Source organism: Capricornis sumatraensis, chromosome 4, assembly GCF_032405125.1.
Source record: "Capricornis sumatraensis isolate serow.1 chromosome 4, serow.2, whole genome shotgun sequence".
In the NCBI taxonomy this organism is placed as follows: domain Eukaryota; kingdom Metazoa; phylum Chordata; class Mammalia; order Artiodactyla; family Bovidae; genus Capricornis; species Capricornis sumatraensis.
The window spans coordinates 160,016,340-160,034,525 of record NC_091072.1 but is presented as its reverse complement, the minus strand read 5'-3'; the positions used below and the strand labels follow the sequence as shown (position 1 = coordinate 160,034,525).

Sequence of the window (18,186 nt, the reverse complement as noted above, 5' to 3'; positions counted from 1 at the left end):
CGTACTATACTTTTTTCTTATAAGACTCATTTAACTGTAGTTCTATGAGTAATTATGTTCAATGCTTTCAGGCTGACAATTTTGCATGGTGCTAACAGTCTGTGCCCTTTGTACATAAAGGCACAAAGACTTCCCTGGTAGCTCAGATGGTAAAGAGTCTGCCTGCAATTTGAGAGGCCTGGGTTCGATTCCTGGGTCAGGAAGATCCCCTGGAGAAGGAAATGGCAACCCACTCCAGTATTCTTGTCTGGAAAATCCCATGGATGGAGGAGCCTGGTTACAGTCCATGGGCTCACAAAGAGTTGTACACGACTGAACGACTTTCACTTTTGTACATAAAAGTCTGTTTTGTTGGGTATAAGATCCTTGACTTACATTTTCTTGAGTATTCTAAGTATTAATTTTCTTCTGGCATAAGTATTTGGATAAATTTGATGATAACATAGTTTTTTCCCTTATAAGTCTCTTTCTGTTTTTACCGAAAGGCACAGATTTTTTTGTTTTCTCTTTATATCTTGGTGTTGGTTGCTCTGAGTCAATATGTTCAAATATATTGGGTGTTCTTTCAATACGGAATTTAAAATCTTTTTCCTAAAATATCTGTAAAGTCTCTTGAATTATCAATTGCAGTAATTATTGCCACCCTCCTTCGTTCTGCATTAATTCTTCGGAGATTTCTATTACCTGTAAGTTGGATCTTCTTTCTCTTCAACATCTGTCACTTTCTCTTTGAGTCTTTTCATCCCTTTTGTTATTTATTTTTCAATTTATGAGATCTTTTTTTTCAGCTTTTCCTTAAGTATATATTTTTGAAACTGCCTTTTGCTCTAATTTAAAATAATTTCTTGAGTCTCATCACTTCATTTCTGTTTTTCCTAATCCTGGCTTACATTGTTCCTTCATTTTTGGTTGTATTTTCAGTCCTTTTAGTTTGTTTGATATAGGCTCCAGCTTTGATCTCGTCTGTAAGCATGTCTTCCTGGAGTACTTTCATTCTCCAGAGGAATGTTATTCTGTTCTTTATTCTCCTTTTTCCTTCAATAACTTTATATGAGACGTAACCTGGATACTTTTCGGCTAACCATCTTTATGTGAAATCAGTGTCACGTAAGGAGTGGTCCACACTCTTCCTGATTCCACAGGGCCCCTGCATCTGTTGTCTTTGGCAGCCTGCTCTTTGACAGGCCTCTACATTTACCTGGAGTTTCATTTTCCACAACAGTCTCTTTCCTACTCAGTTTTCTATTTCATTTCCAGCAGTTTCTTCACAGTATGAGACCCTGACTTTTCAAGGAAGTCTTAATGGCCCAGTTTTAAAAGTTTAATGGGGCTTTCCTGGTGGTCCAGTGGTTAAGAATCTGCCTTGCCAAAACTAGGAATAAAACTACCATATGACCCAACAAACCCACTACTGGGCATATATCCTGAGGAAACCATAATTGAAAAATACATATGTATCCCAATGTTCATTGCAGCACTATTTACAACAGCTAGAACATGGAAGCAACCTAGATGCCCATCAACAGATGAAAGGATAAAGACGCTGTGGTGCGTATATACAATGGAGTATTACTCAGCCATAAAAAGGAATGCATTTGAGTCAGTTCTAGTGAGGTGAATGAATCCAGAGCCTATTATACAGAGTGCAGTAAGTCAGAAAGAGAAAAACAAATACTGCATTATTAACACAGACATATGGAATCTAGAAAGATGGTACTGATGAACCTATCTGCAGGGCAGAAATGGAGACACTGACAACAGACCTGTGGACACGGGCCGGGGGAAGGAGAGGGTGTGGTGAACTGAGAGAGGAGCACTGAAATATATACATGATCATATGTAAAACAGCTGGCGGGAATTCGCTGTATGATGCAAGGAGCTCAAACTCGGTACTCTGTGACAACAGAGGGCGGGGCGGGGTGGGAGGGAGGCTCACGGAGGGGACATATGTATACCTATGGCTGACTCATGGTGATGTACGGCAGAAGCCAGCACAATATTGCAAAGCAATTACCCTCCCATTAAAAAAAAAAATCCATTTTACAGTGCAAGGGACTCAGGTTCTATCCCTCGTCTGGGAAACTAAGATCCCACACGCTGAGGGGCAACTAATACTGCACACCCCAGCAAAAGATCCTACATAACACAACGAATACCCTGCCTGCCACAACTAAGACCTGACTACCCTGCCTGCCACAACTAAGACCTGACTACCCTGCCTGCCACAACTAAGACCTGAATACCCTGCCTGCCACAACTAAGACCTGACGGGCCTAAAGAAATATTAAAAAAAGAAAAGCTTTCCTGGTAGCTCAGCTGGTAAAGACTCCGCCTGCAATTCAGGAGATTCCGGTTTGATTCCTGGGTTGGGAAGATCCCCTGGAGAAGGGAGAGACTACTCACTCCAATATTCTTGGGCTTCCCTGATGGCTCAGCTGGTAAAGAATCTGCCTGCTATGTGGGAGACCTGGGTTCTCTTCCTGGGTTGGGAAGATCCCCTGGAGGAGGGCATGGCAACCCACTCCAGTATTCACGCCTGGAGAATCCCATGGACAGAGGAGACTGGCTGGCTACAGTCCATGGGGTCGCAAAGAGTCGGACAGGACTGAGCGACTAAGCACAGCACGGCCTGTTCCACCCCTTCTTCAATGCTCGCACACACTCGCCACTGCAGCGAGCAAAGGGGCTCCCAGCCTCAGCCACTGTTCTCAGATTGCGCTTTCTACAGGACACTGCTGACTGCTTGGGGTTCTTTCACTGCCTCCTCCTGCACGGATGCCAATACCATGTGGGTGGATTTCATTTGAACTATATGTGGGGCTTGCCTTTGTTTAGCTGAAAGCGTTTCCCATAGATGAAAAACTTTCTTATCTGGTCGTCGTGGTTTTGCTTAGGATCCAGAGAATTTCCAAAACTATGCTGCAGCGTCACCCCAGACGTATGTGCAGGACGGTCTGCACACATCACTGCCTTGACTCTTCACAGCTCTTCCCTCTTCACCACGCTGTCTCCATCCTCAGCTAGTGAAACACCCTGTTTTTCACTTGAGAATTTCAGAACTGGGCTGGTATGAGGGCTTTCTGAGAGGAAGCAAGAGTAACACGCTGATGAGCACTGAGTGATCCCAGCAATCCTGCCCCCTTCAGCATCGGGCTGGGTGTCTGAGAACAGACTCCAGAGCCAGGCTGCCTGGGTCGGAATCCCGCCCCACCTAATATCAGCGCTGGGACTTCGGATGGGTTACTTAACCTCTCTCCCTCCATGTCTTCATTGTGAAATGAGGATCATAACAAACAGCACTTTCCTCAAAGGCTCCATGAGGGTTTAGTTATTGCTTGGCCCACAGAAGGCACTGCCTAGGTGTTAGCTGTGATAGTTAACTATTTTATCATTATATGAGAATTATAATTATCATCCTTCACCTTTGGGCTTCCTGGTGGCTCAGTTGGTAAAGAATCTGCCTGCAATGCAGGAGACCTGGGTTTGATCCCTGAGTCGGGAAGATCCCCTGGAGAAGGAAATGGCTGCGCACTCCAATATTCTTGCCAGGGAAATCCCATAGACAGAGAAGCCTGGCAGGCTACAGTCCATGGTGTCGCAAGAGTCAGACATGACTTAGGGACTGAACACCACCACCACCACCTTTGGGAACTTGGTTTAAAAGTGCACACATGGGGGACTTTCCTGGATGCCCAGTGGTTAGAATGCTGTGCTTTTACTGCCAAGGGCTCAGGTTTAATCTTTGGTGGAATCAAGTACCTGTGGAACTAAGATCCCACAAGCCAGGTGGTGTAGTCAAAAAAACCCCAAAACTGCACACACAGGTCCAAGAGTTGGAAGTGATGGCAGCTCTACAAACCCTCTGAACTTTCATTTTCCATTTAAACAAAAATCGAAATGAATACTTGAGTACCTTCCAGTGAATGGAGACACGAATACTCATTAACTGCCTACCACACCCAGATGCTGCCTTGTGTATAAGTAACTTCATGTTATTTCCAAAATAGTTCAGGAAATGGGCCTTGAAGCTCTGAAAGGCAAGTGACTTATCTGAGGTCACAGAACCAGTAAATGGCAACGAGGACACTTGAACTCTTAAGTTTCATTCGGTTGGTTGGGTGGGTTGGTTTGTTTTCTCTGCACTGTGTGATCTCTGCTGATACAGCAGGCTGATACAGGAATACTGCTATGTAGCCTCCAGGGACTGCAGAGAGGCGAGCGGCCAGGTAATCCAGATACCGCCATCCCCGTGTGTGCATGCAGGTACACGCACGGACACATCAGAGGTGTTCTCGGATGGAACAGGGCACCTGAAGAGGCAGGAAGTCCCACAAACAAGGCAAAGTGCAAGAAAAGCTGAACAGCCAGTGGGAATGTAGAGGGATTCTGGCAACCCTTGTAAGGCCACTGAAAGGCTTTTAAAGCCCCTAAGAATCCCCCCACATCTTAATACACCTAGGGGCAAAGAGCTCCCCCCAGCCTCAATGAGCAGGACCATGATGAAAGAATAGTGCAAGGCGCTCAGTGGTGTCAGACTCTTTGCAACCCCATGGACTACACAGTCCATGGAATTCTCCAGGCCAGAATACTGGAGTGGGGAGCCTTTCCCTTCTCCAGCCAATCTTCCCAACCTAGGAATCAAACTGGGGTCTCCTGCATTGTGGGTGGATTCTTTACCAGCTGAGCCACCAGGGAAGCCCAAGAATCCTGGAGTGGGTAGCCTATCTCTCCTCCAGCGGATCTTCCTGACCCAGGAATCGAACAGGGGTCTCCTGCATTGCAGGTGGATTCTTCACCAACTGAGCTACCAGGGAAGCCCCCAGATAGGAATAACTGAACACAATGACAAATCCCTGCTGTGTCTTGTTGATTTCACAGAAGAGGCAGTATCTGAACTAAGCCTTGAAAATACTGTCCATCCATTCATCTATCCATCATCCATCCATCCACGTTTATTCAGATGTTTACTGAGCTCCTCTACAGGCCAGACATTCTGAAAAGTGTAGAGAATATAGAAACAATCCCTGTCTTTAAAAAGGTGGTGATAAAAAGTAACAAAAACAAGGGCTTTCCTGGTGGTCCAGTGGTGAAGACTCGCACTTTCTGTGCTTCCACTGCGGGGGGCATGGGCTCGATCCCTGGTTGGGGCACTAAGATCCTACATGCTGTGTGGCGTGGCCAGAAATAAAGGAATTGATAGCACCATTTAACAGTATTAAAAAAAAGAACAAGATGCCAGGGTAACTGCTCTGATGGAGGACACCTGGCTCTGGAAAAGCTCAGATTAAGGAAAGCCCTCACCAATGAGGCGACTTTAGCTACATCTTCGGAGAGAATGGCCATTTGCAGGAGGAAGGGACGGCGCGTGCTATAGCCTGGAGAAAGTGAGTGTAGAGAAGGGTAAGAGTTCTGCGTAACTAGAACACTGGTCACTAGCAGGGGGTGAGCCAGAGTGGGGAACAAGGGGGAGACGTGGCTGAAAAGGTGGGCAGAGGCTGGAGCAGGCACCGTCTCAGATGCCATTCCAAGGGAGTTGGGCTTCGTCTGCTAGTCATAGAAGGTTCTAAAGAGGGGAGGGACACAACAAGACTGGTCCTTCTGAGAGGTCCTCTGGCTTCAGCTTGGGAGAGTGCAAGCTGGACCAGACCAGAGGTGCTCAGAGTGGGGTCTGGGAGACAGCAGGGGTTTGGAGGCAAGTGGCTAGGAGCATGTGTATTCTCCTGTGGCAAGTTACCTACTGCCTCTGTCACAGGGCACAGGGCACGGTGTCAACTGTACACCTGTCCTCTCCACTAGATAGCAAAGTGGACCCCTTCCCCATCTTCTTCCAGGCCCTTGTAGGAAGGACCCTAGGCCCCTGCAGTATCCTTTACTTGATTCCTCTTGACATTCTGCCTCCCTTTCATGTTCCTACTTGAAAACAGCATCAGCAGCCACAGAAATGCTAGACATGCAAAGCGATGTTGGCAGACAGAAGCAAAGCACCTACTGCATGCTAGGCCTCGCCAGGAGCTTAGGGACACGGCCCTGAACAAGACAGACTTGGTCCCTGACACCCCAGAGCCTTCTGGGTGGTGGGGGGAACAAAAGTGAAACACAGAAAGTGGGACCTGCAAACTATGAGGAGCATCACAAAGGCGGAGTTGGGAGAAAGACTGACAGAGGAAACATAACCCAAGGGTGTCCAGCGAGGCCCAGTGGCGATAGGAGCACAGTGACTGAGGTTCAACCAACATTCAGGCCAAGGGTGCAAAAGCATGTGCAAAGGGCCTGTGGCAGCAGAGAACTCAACAGTGTGGTTCAAGGGAAGCAAGGCAAGGGAGGACAATCTGAGGTCAGGCTGGAGGTGGACGCCAGGGATAAATGATGCCGTGCCTTGAGAGGCACACTGGGGGCTTGGCTGGGATCATGGTGGAAGAGGTCTTTGAAGAGAGGCAGGCTGATCAAGGTTCACGCTGGCGGTGCTGTGGCGGGACGGGACAGTCAGAGCTGTGCCGTCAGCAAACCAAGGTTCGAAGGTCAGCTGTGTGACCTCGCGCACATCGCTCACCCGCCCCGCCCCAAGCCTCTCTGGGGATGACACGCCTGCCCCACAGGATGGGAAGCAGTGCACATGAAGGCCCGGGGCTTCCTGAGTGGGGCCCGTGAGCGACACATTCATCAGGCCCCCTTTGCCTCCTCCTGGTACAAAGCGGGGGTCCTCTGTGGGGGGAATCGGCCTCCCTTAGGTAAGGGCTGCATCTAAGATGCTGCGATTGCGTTTGGTGTTCTTCCACAAGTTTGGGCTTCTCATCAAGACAGAATGGGAGGTTTGAGTCTCAAGATGGAGCTTTCATGGTCTCAGTTAAAGGCTCAGCTCCTGGCAATACAGCAAGGAAGCCAGGCTGGGACCGGAAGGTCTTGCTCCTAGACTGCCTTCTACCGCACACAGCCCGTGTCACCGTGGTCAAGCCCCTCCCCTTCTCTGGGCCTCAGTTTCCACATCTGTGAAGTGAGAAGGGATGGAGCTCAGCTATCCCTAGAGGCCTCTGTCACCTCGTCCTCCGGGCTCAGCACAAGTGGGGGACAGTGAATCATCTCAGATGAAACATCCAACCTCGCTCTGCCCTGGCCTGGGCACCTGGGCGGTATGGACTGCGACTCCCACTCACAGGGGCTCCTGGACGCAGACCCCTCACGGAAAACACTCCTCGCCCACCCTTGGGGGCGCCAGGCAGGGCTGGGCCCCCCTTCCCCACCACGAACAAGCAGCACAGACGCTCCCGACCGCGCCAAATAAGACCAAGGCACGCCAGCCGTGCTGCGTGGGGCTGCCCGCTGAGCCTTTATTGGCATTCCGGAGCGGAGGGTGGGGAAAGCAACAAGGGGCCCCTCAGCGGCCCGAAGCGCGTGCTCAGAGCTCTGCGGATACAAAGATGTAAAGCTTGGCCACAAAGGAGCTGACGGTGCCGTGGCGGGAGAGGTCCATCCTGACGGTCAGGAGCATGTCCCTGGGCTCGGGGACGGGCTTGGTGAGGGCCACCACCCCGCTGTGGTGGTTCACCTTCCGGGTGGTGAAAAAGCCCTCCTCGTTGCCGCCGGTGATGGCCAGCTGCATGCTGTCCCCGGGGACGACACTGGAGGGGCCCATGCGGAAGACCACGGCGGGCACTTGGATGTTGGTGGGGAAAGAGAGGTGGTAGTGGGTTATTCTCAGAGGCAGCTTGGGGCACTCCTGATTCTCATGGCAAGGCAAGCGCTCGCAGCGGCTGCAAGAAAAGTGGACAGAGAGACAAGGAGAGGGTTAGGGCCCATTCAGCAAGCGGAAACAACAGAGCGTGGGGAGGGGTGAGCAGGGGGCCTGCTGGGCGGGGCCTCCCGCCGCCCTCTGGCCAGTCAGCCAACAAGAAGAGCACCCCTCACTCACCTGTGGGAGGTGCCGGGGACCTCCAGCCGCTGCCTCAGGCACTAGCCTCTTCCAACACCCTCGGGGGCGCTGGGTGGCGGGGGCCAGGGTTGTGCCTGGAGCAAGGTGTGTCCCTCTCTCACCGGCAGAGCCCCACCCCAGGCTGTCCTCACCAGGCACACCCTGCCCTCTGAGTGTTGTCCAGGCTCCCAGCTCCTCACCCAGACAGTGGTCAGGGCAACACTGGCCGGCTCTCCAGGCCAGCAAACATGGCTGCCGCCATTTACAGAGCGTTTGGCTATTCGTCGGCATGCCTTTGCTAGAGTGATCATACCCACACTGTGAGGGGGCGTGGAGGGCCATTTGTCAGATGAGGACACTGAAGCTGAAAGAATCAGTGGCTTTCTCAAGGTCACAGAGTGCGTAAAGAAGCTAGATTTGTGCTCAGTCAAGTATTTTCCTATCTTTCCTCGCTAAAGCTTTGTATTCTAGGCCCAGTTCCCTGTCTGTATTCACAGGACCAGCCAAGGCTTGGGGCAGAGATGGAGACAGGTTCTAACTTCCTGGGTCAAGATGGAGGCAGGTCCTAACTTTCTGTGACAATATGAGGAGCGGTTTTAACTTTCTGTGACAGGATGGAGACATGTCCTAACTTCCTGTGACACGATGGAAACACATCCTGACTTCTTGTGACAGGTCTTACCTTCCTGTGACAGGATGCAGATAGATCCTAACTTCCTGTGGCATGATGGAGACAGGTCCTAACTTCCTGTGACAGGATGGAGACATGTCCTAATTCCTGTGACACGATGGAGACACGTCCTAACTTCCTGTGACACGATGGAGACATGTCCTAACTTCATGTGACACGATTGAAACACATCCTGACTTCCTGTGACAAGTCCTACCTTCCTGTGACAGGATGCAGACAGATCCTAACTTCCTGTGACAGGATGGAGACACGTCTTAACTTCCTGTGACAGGTCTTAACTTCCTGTGACACGATGGAGACATGTCCTAACTTCCTGTGACACGATGGAGACAGGTCCTAACTTCCTGTGACACAATGGAGACAGGTCCTAACTTCCTGTGACAGGACAGAGATATGTCCTAACTTCCTGTGACACGATGGAGACATGTCCTAACTTCCTGTGACACGATGGAGACAGGTCCTAACTTCCTGTGACAGGTCCTACCTTCCTGTGACACGATGGAAACACGTCCTGACTTCCTGTGACAGGTCCTACCTTCCTGTGACAGGATGGAGACATGTCCTACCTTCCTGTGACACGATGGAGACAGGTCCTGACTTCCTGTGACAGGTCCTACCTTCCTGTGACATGATGGAGACATGTCCTAACTTCCTGTGACAGGTCCTACCTTCCTGTGACACGATGGAAACATGTCCTGACTTCCTGTGACAGGTCCTACCTTCCTGTAACAGGATGGAGACATGTCCTAACTTCCTGTGACAGGACAGAGATATGTCCTAACTTCCTGTGACATGATGGAGACAGGTCCTAACTTCCTGTGAGAGAATATTTATTGGTCCTAAATTCCCGTGACAGGATTATGAGGATAGGTTTTAGCTTCCTTTGACAGAATAAAGATAGATTCTAACTTCCTGTGACAGGATGGGGACAGGTTCTAACCTTCTGTGAGATGATAAGAACAGGCCTATCTTCTGCCTCTTGAACTCCATCACAATATGAAGGCAGCTGCCTTAGAAGCAGAGCCCTGTGCTGAGCCCCACAGGACTTGACAGAGCATGTCCCAGGAAGTTTCGCCATCTTGACTGTGCTTGGATTCTCCTACTCCCTGCTACTTGGGAGCATCTACTACTGTCCTTGTCTTCCATCATGCCTCCATTTCAGCTTTTCAGTTTCCATGCCTCACGTTGGGGGACTAGAACTTATTTAACACTTGGCATTTATTGTTAGCAAGCACTGTCTCTTTTTACATCCTATGTCCAGGCTCTTTATCAGGACTCACTCACTGGAATCCTCTCTTTTACTTGGCTGTTTACCATTTTGAGCTCTTGGAAAAGGCAGCCCTAGGAATGAGCTCCACGCTAGTAAAGGCATGTGAAAATCAGGAACACTGAAGATGAAGGTTTTGTAAGGGAGGTGGCCGACAGGCAGACGGAGAGCAGTGGGAAAAGACGCAGGCGTGTGCACTGCCGGGGGCAGCCCACCCCCACAGACACCCTGGTCCAGGCCAAAAGGGGGTGCGCCAGGTGACTGTTGAAAAACCAAGGAATGTGCCTGGCCTCGTGCTGGGTAAGTCAGAGTTTCTCTTTCCCCAACTCCCCTTGCTGTCCCACATGATTCCTGTCTTACCAACAGGAAGACCAAGCTCAGTGAGGACATGGAACCTGTCCATGACTCCAGTCTGTACTGAACGGCAGAGGCAAAGGTGGCCTGTGTGTGTGCGTGCTCAGTTGCTCAATCATGCCCGACTCTTTGTGGCCCATGGGCTGTAGCCCGCCAGACTCCTCTGTCCATGGGGTTTCCCAGACAAGAATACGGGAGCAGGTTGCCATTTCCTACACTAGGAGATCTTCCTGACCCAGGGATCGAACCCACATTTCTTGTGTTTCCTGCATTGGCAGCTGGATTCTTTATCACTGAGCCATCTGGGAAGCCCTCACTTCAGAGGCTATTTGTACACACAAACACACACCCAGCTGCTCTGGGAATCCCTCGCTTCAAAGGCTATGTGTACATACACACACAGAGCCCACACTTCAAAGGCTATGTGTACACACACACACACACACACACAGCTGCTTCAGGAAGGGTCTGGTGGATCTGGCCAGCAGGTGGTGCTAGAGTCTCCATCATGTGCATTAAATTTTCCCACGTCTCCCAGGCTTTTCATTTGCCAAATGATTAACACGGCATGTGTGGAAGGCAGGGAATGTGAGGTGTGCGTAAGTTCTGGTATCGCCCCCACAGCCATCACACCAGAGAGCAGAACACTGCTTCCTCTCCGGTGGTCTCCACACCCCCAACCCCACAGAGCACCCAAGCCCTTCCTCCCTCTGGGTATTTCTGGGCCCAGCTCCTTCCAGGCCATTCCATTCCCATGGCTCTTTGGCTTCATCTCCAATACCCTCATGTACCCTCCAGTACCCTTCGTCTCCATGACACTCACTACATGCTTTATATTAATACATGCGCACGAGTAAATTCAGCCCTGATTTTCCTGGTCAGTTGCAATTTCAATGATTCCACTCTGCTCTGCCCCATACTTACTACAAACATCCCAGAAAGCGTAACTACTGCCTCTGGCAAACTGCCTGTCAGACTGGGGGTGGCACTGAGGTCTTTATTTAGAGTGTGTCTCGATGGAGGAGGGGCCGCCGCCACCGCATCTATTACAGAGCAGAGGAGGCCCAGAACCCGGGGACCACCCACCTCGGTTTCCATCTCGACCCGCATGACAGAACAACGTGCTCCAAGCTTTCAGTTCAACAACCTAGTCAAGACACCCCAAGTTCCACGAAAATGCAATTATTGGAAGTCACCACATGCCAGAGAAGAAAGGTCCTCAAGGCCAGTGCCTTCTCCTGGGAGGGATGGCTGCTGTGGCCGCCTGAAGCTCGCAGCCGTCCCCGCCGGCAGTTCTTGTCGCTCTGGACACAAACCCCAGGAACTAGCCAGGGCAGGGTTCCACCCACTCCGTCCACCGGAGTTACACCCTGGGGCCGGGAGCTGTGCCAACTAAGGCCGCCAGCCTCCCTCTGGCCCTGGCTTCTGAGAGCCCGGGTCTCGGGGTCTGCCCCGTTGAGGGGGTAAAGAGGATGTTTTTGGTCCCATCCCGGGCTCAGGGACACTCTGAATATCCCTGCTGTGAGGAAGAGGGAACTGCGTGGGCAGGATCTTAACAGCCCGGTCAGTCCTTGGGGCCCAGACCTGTGGTTTGTGGCCCAGCCTGCTGGGTCATGCTCCAGTTACCGCCCTTCGGCCACTGGGGAGACTGGCCAGAAGGAGGCTGTTTGTGGAGAGAGAGACGGCTGAGGCCTGGCGACAGAGAGAGAGACTCAAATCTTGCTGGTCAAGGCTCCCTGAATGTTAAACCACAGAAGTGCCGGTTCCAGGGTCCTTTCTAATATAGCACTTTTAACTTGTACAAATCGCTTTCTGAAGGTCAGATAAATTCTTAAGAGGGTTTTTACAGAAAAGGAAAAGGGCCGTGAAACAGAAAACTCCAGTGTGAGGAGTCCGCAGGGCCGAGAGGCTCAGCTTCGCCTCACCTGGCGCTCTGGCCTGCGTCCTGCCCACATCTACCCGGCGTGTCAGTGGCCCTAAGCTATCAGGGCTCCTGTGGTCCCAGAGAAACAGCCCCCCGCATACACGACAAGGCAACCAAGACAAGACCCCCACCCCCCAAGGCCTGTCAACTGAGGATTCCAGGCCCGGCCCCCACTTCCTGTGCCCAGTGCTGGGCTCCTGGCTGGCCCATGATTCCTCAACAGCCCTTCAGGAGCCGAGTCTCGTCTTCCCGTCTGAGGACTGAGTGACCCTAGACCTGGCTGGTCACACAGTCAGCCCACAGGCACACAGTCAGCCGCAGCTGCAGTCACTCTGAGGAACGTCTGGATTCTGAGCACGAGAACGGGGTGGCTCGTGGCCATCTTCCTTACCACCACTCTGCGCCTAATACAGACAGTGACGGTGCTCCCTCTTGATCACCCCCCTGGGCCGGGCACCCCAAGCATCACCGTTAATCCTCAAGGCGCTGACAAGCAGGTACTGTCAGCACACGTTACAGAGGAAAATGGGCCCCAGGGTGACCAAGACCCCAGATCACAGCACCAAGGAACAGGAGAGCCAGGCCTGGAAGGCAGGATGGGTGTCCCAGGCCTGGTTCCTTCCTCCTCCAGGCAGCCTCCCAGGCTTTGTCCTCAACCGGACACCAGGGCCACTGTCTGCCTTCCATCCATAAATACTGGCAGTAAAATGTGCCTGGGCGCGCCTTACCCACAGCCCCCCAGGCTGAACCCAGAGCGAACCGTATGGAAGCGGCTCTGCCCCCACAATCACAGGTCACCCAACAGGAACCCAGAGGGCGACACCACCACCCCCTTTACAGCAAGAAGTTCACGGGACCTGCTGACTGTAAAGGTGACCTGGAATGGACTGAATTTGGGAGGCAAACCTAAGCAAGGCTGACACCAAAGCCAGATCGTTCCAGAACGCCACAGCATCTCCATGAGGCTTGAGAACAGTGAGGGGAGCACAGACTGGACCCTCAGGGCAGGGGACACACCTCTCCCAGTTCCACCCGCCTCCCAGCCTCTGCTCCGGCTGCTGGGTGGCGCTGGCAAGCAGCATGTGCTCAATGGGGCCACAGTCTTCCCTGGAGGGGCTGCTCAGAGCCTCAACCACCGCCCCCCCACCTTGACCGTGGACGGAGTCCACTTCCTGCGCCTAATACAGACAGTGACGGTGCTCCTCTTTATCATCCCCCAGGGGGCAGGGCGATGAACCCAAAGGATGGGGACAGACCACGCCCTGAAGTGTCAGCCCCTCAGTCAGCAGGCGTGGCTCCTTGCTGGGCACCCCATTTCCTAGCCGGAACTCCTCTGTTGCCCTTTCACACAGGTCCACACCCCACGCCCATCCCACCCTCCACTCCCTCCCTCTCTGCCCGACTCCTCCCCGCTTCATTCCGGCATCACCAACTCTAGGCACTCCTGCCTTCTGTGCCCCGCACCCCCGCCGGGGGGAAGCCCTCCTTGATGAGAGCACTCCTGCACTCTGCCCACGGCTGTTTCTGCATGGGCTCCTCCTGGGCTCAGAGCAGGGCCCAGGGGCCTTTGCGGGCCCACTGTCTCCCCAGGTGCCTGCACACAGTAGGCTCACGGTGAACACCCCCCAAACAAGTAAAGGACCTTCCCCAGCCATGGGGCGGCGAAGGATTCCACAGTACCCATCAGTGTAAGAGCCGGGGAGGAGAGCCAACCACAGCCAGTCTCGGCACACGATGCCAGCCTGCCCACCCCTAGCATCGGAGGCATGAAGACCCCGCGCAGGGCAGCCTCCTCCTCCCCGTTTGCCTTCATGACCGCACCCATGCCTGAGGTCAACAGCAACCAGCCCGTCTTCCAGAATCCTCAAACCCAGACACAGACAAGGGCCTGGGAGGGAGTGACGGAGCACGGACAGACAGACAGGAGCAGCTCAGCCTCAAATCAAGGACACAATCGTTCTTCCCAGTTCAGGAGCACCCGTACTGCCTGTAAGCTGTTATATAAGCCCCCGGCTCTTGGAATGCTGAGTGCTGGCAAACCCAACCCCGGGATGGCTTTTCCCTACCCACAAGAACGCCTGCTGTGGAAACAGAGAGGGTGGGGAGAGGGTCGGGTGGGGGCGAGGCCAGAGGATGAATATGCCCGATGCTGCGAAGAACACTGGGGCCGTCTGAGCGTCTCCTGCTCTAGCTTTTGGCCAGAACAAGTACACGCCGGGGCCTGGGACCTTTGCCCCAGATGGCCCTGACCCCATGGAAGGAGAAGCAGGGTCAAGGTCAAGAGGCCGAGTCTCCCAGGCAGCACTGCCCCAGGGCAGGAGGGAAGGGACCTGGCATCCATGCTCCTAAGATCGGCTCCCACTGAGGAGCTTTCCCTAAAACGATCTCTGGGGCAAGAAAGGAGACCCCCCCACCAACAGAACAAGGGTTGGGGTCGTGTGTGGCAAGGCCAGAGGGTCCTCACTGCTTCCTGAGGAACGGGGTTTCTGGATGCCCCAGCAAATACCAGGCAGCCTGAGAGTCAATGAGCTGACAGTGACACGCGGACACACAGCTTTAGGCTGAGAACCCAGAACCTTCCAAGCTGTTCCCCCACCATCGCTGGGCGGAACAGAACCTGGTCTTCAGGTGCGGCCCACCCAGAGTCATTGCTACCTCCATACGAGTCAGCACTCTCTGCCTCCTGCATCCCACAGAGGTGGACACTGAGGTCCACAGAGCTGTCCCTTGCCCAAGGCTCCACCCCAGGGAGGAGAGGCCAGGTTTCTGCCTGGCTCCACGTGCAGGCAGGTCAGCGAGGAGGCCTGCTGACCTTTAGCCCATTTGAGGCCAATTTCCTTCACTTTCTGCGCCCAGTCTCGCTGGCATTTAGGCGCCTGAGAACCAGGGATCCTTGAGTTTCCCAAGACCCATGTGGGAGGATACAGCTCATGAACACCCCCTCCTGCCTCGTGCAGGCCGGGAGCCCAGCCCCCAGGAAGGCCGACACAGACTGACGACCGCGGGGCCCGAGGGACTTACGTGTCTGTGGAGCGGCGGTAGTTCTCGGGACACTCGAAGGCCAGGCAGCGGAAGCCGCCCTGGATGTTGAAGCAGGTCTCGTTGATGGAGCAGTTGTGGATGCCGGTCACACACTCATCAATGTCTGCAGGAGACCCCAAGGCAGCACGGTGAAGGCCGAGGCCCCCCAAGCCATCCCCGGCCCAGATGGGGGTGCCCAGAGTTTGGGGGATCGGGCCATCCTTGCCCTCCACTGGCTGCTCTCCGGAGCACAGCCCTGTGCCAGCTCTTTTGTTCATAGGAGATTTATATTTAATTTACCTACTATTCATGATCCCTGGAATGGGCATAATAACATCAGCAACCTCTAAATGATGGCCCTTGAAGTGTTTTGCAGGGAACACTTCTCACTATAATTAAATGAGGCAAGTACTGGTTATTATTCTCATTTAGGAGGAGCTCATGGGCTTAAGTGACTGGCTTAAGGCCACACATTTTATAAGTGGGGGAGCTGAGCTTTGAACCCAGGCAGCCAGCACCTCTCCAAGGCTCTCGAGGTGCATCAGTCTTACCTTGCATGCCACTTCTAACATCTGAGGAGGGAATGGGCAGAAGCCACTAGCCCCACGTTACAGATGAGGAAACTGAGGGGGAAAAGGGAGTCTACGTTGTGCCCAGTTTCCAAAGTCAGTGACTGGGTTGGACCAGAACCAGGCCTGGGGCACATCAGGAGGTCACCTGGACATGGGGAGTCGTCCCCACCCCAAAACGGTCCAGAGCAGCCAAATGGCAGGTTCAGGGGACATCACCACGCCAGAGGCATCGGGTGCATGTGTGCATGCTAAGTTGTTTCAGCCGGATCTGACTCTTTGTGACCCCGTGGACTGTAGCCCACCAAGCTCCTCTGTCCACGGGGATTGTCCAGGCAAGAATACTGGAGTGGGTTGCCATGCTCTCCTCCAGGGGCTCTTCCCACCCCAGGGATCAAACCCACGTCTCTTTTGTCTTTTCCACTGGCAGATGGGTTCTCTGCCACTAGCGCCACCTGGGAAGCCCTGAGGCCTCTGTGAAGAGGTGCCAAATCCTGACCATTGGTAGCAAAAACAGCAGTCTCCAGTCTCAAAGCCCAAGAGAGGCTCAGGAATGTGTTTTCGCTGTGTCTGGCAGGACCCCAGGCTGCGGTGAGGGCGCCTGGCCAGGTCATTTGCTCCTTTAGAAATGTGAAAACAGCGACTTCCATCCGGAGCTCTGGACAGCTGAGCAGTCCCTCCCAGGAAACGCCGCAGCTCCTGACGCCTTTGATCACAGTCTGCAAACCCTCTTCATGACCAGAAAGCCCATCTGAAGAACCCCGGCCCCCAGAGCTTCCGGGCCCCGTAGGAGGCTCGCTGCAGGGCCTGGAGAGTCCCAGCCTCTGATTCGGCTGCCGCAGCCATTGCTGAGGGTAAGGCCAGCACGCCCGTCCGGGGTTGCTCATTCACAAATATCTCCTTAGTACCCCTCTCAGTAACCCAAGAGACAGTGACGCGATGCCCCCTGGAGTGTTCTTAGATCTGGGAGCCGAGGATAGGATGCAGGCCACTCACCCTTCATTTAGCCGATCCCTGGGCTCCAAGGGAACCTCAGCCATAAAGGCCTTCTATACAGAGACCTCAGGGTGGGGATACACCCTGACCAGTCCATCCCCCTGGCAAGTGGAGCCCAGCACCCTGGGACAGAGGCCTGCACCACCGGCTCACTGCGTTGCCCTCAACAGCTGGCAGGGCCTGGGTGTGTCGAGTGACTGAACGAGAGACTAACAGCAGTGCTAAGCTGTAGAATCTTCGGGGTATTGACGGCCTGCTTCCTTGACGCTGGGTGTCTTCCTTTTAAAGGCTGTCAGCCCCACTTCCGGTCCCCCAGGGGCTTCCCGGGGCAGAACAGGAGGACTCAGAACCCCCGGTGGATAAGCGTGCCCAAGCATGGGAGACCAGGGTACCTGTGGGGCGAGGACACACCCAGGATACAGTCGTCCCCCCCAAACGCACCCCGTCTGTGCTGTGTCTGCAGGGCCTCGGTCCCCCCAACCCCGCAGAGCCCCGAGATGGCCCCGGGATCCCGCCCTGCTCACCTTGGCAGTTGCGGCCGTTGGGGGCCAGCCGGTAGCCGGTCGAGGGGCAGCTGCACTGGAAGCTCCCGGGGATGTTGATGCAGCGGTAGGAGCAGATGTGGCCCCCCGTGGGCAAGGCGCACTCATCGATGTCTGTGACGGCAAAACCCACCCTCAGCATCTGCATGGGCCCCCTCAGCTGGGCTACATCCCCCAGTGAGCTGAGCTGTGACCTGGAAGTCAGCCCCGAGGATGAGCGGGACACAGGGGGTTCTCAAAGTCCCAGGGCCGGGGCGGCCTCCGAGGCCATCGGGCCAGAAGGGCATACTGAGTCCCAGAGAGGGAAAAGGCCTAGCCTGGGGCCACACAGCAAGTTCTTGGTGTGAAGTTTGCGGGGCGGGGAGAGGGAGACTGGGGAACAAAGGGCCAAGGGCTTCAGAATGGCACACACAGAGGTACGCTGCTGGCTCCATCCTGATGCCGATGATTATAAATTTGCTAACAACAGACACACTTTATATAATAAAAATAGGAATAACCTTACAAACAGTTGCCTTCTGAGCACGAACATTGTGCTAGGCATGTACGAAGTACTCTTGAATCATCATTTGGTTTCATCCTCCGACCACCGGGTAAGTGCAGGATGAACCCAGATGTTACAGAGGAGGGTGGCCCAGGCCCCGTGAGGGGCTTCTGAAAGGCCAGAGGCAGAGGGTCGAGCCAGGGTGTGACTCCTCGGCCCGCCTCCCGCTCCCCCGCCCTGCTCGAGGTCCGGGCGGCACCCATAGCCACCACCACCGTTCTGTTTTATGTCACTAAAGAAAGTCTGGGAGTGGGTTTCCTCCTTTACAAATCTCACTCTCAACAATGGGCAAAGTCCATCCAAACACATCTCAGAGGGAAGAAAAGCAGGCCACTCGCCAGCCAGGAGGGGCGGGGAGTGGGGGACAGAAGA

At 53.7% G+C, this 18,186-nt stretch overlaps 1 protein-coding gene across 2 annotated transcripts in view; it reads right to left on the bottom strand.

The window, feature by feature from the left end:
• The window catches only part of FBLN1 (fibulin 1), an 81,413-nt gene that overhangs the window by 23,389 nt on the left and 39,838 nt on the right, over nt 1-18,186 (bottom strand). The window contains exons 13-15 of one of the 2 annotated variants that reach the window (XM_068970600.1): nt 17,253-17,384; nt 15,164-15,287; nt 7,394-7,748 (exon numbers count right to left, since the gene is read on the bottom strand). In XM_068970600.1, coding sequence (XP_068826701.1) covers nt 7,394-7,748; nt 15,164-15,287; nt 17,253-17,384 — 611 coding nt within the window. Of the gene's footprint in view, nt 1-7,393; nt 7,749-15,163; nt 15,288-17,252; nt 17,385-18,186 lie in introns of those variants that run through there. The other variant, XM_068970599.1, reaches the window with a different exon arrangement.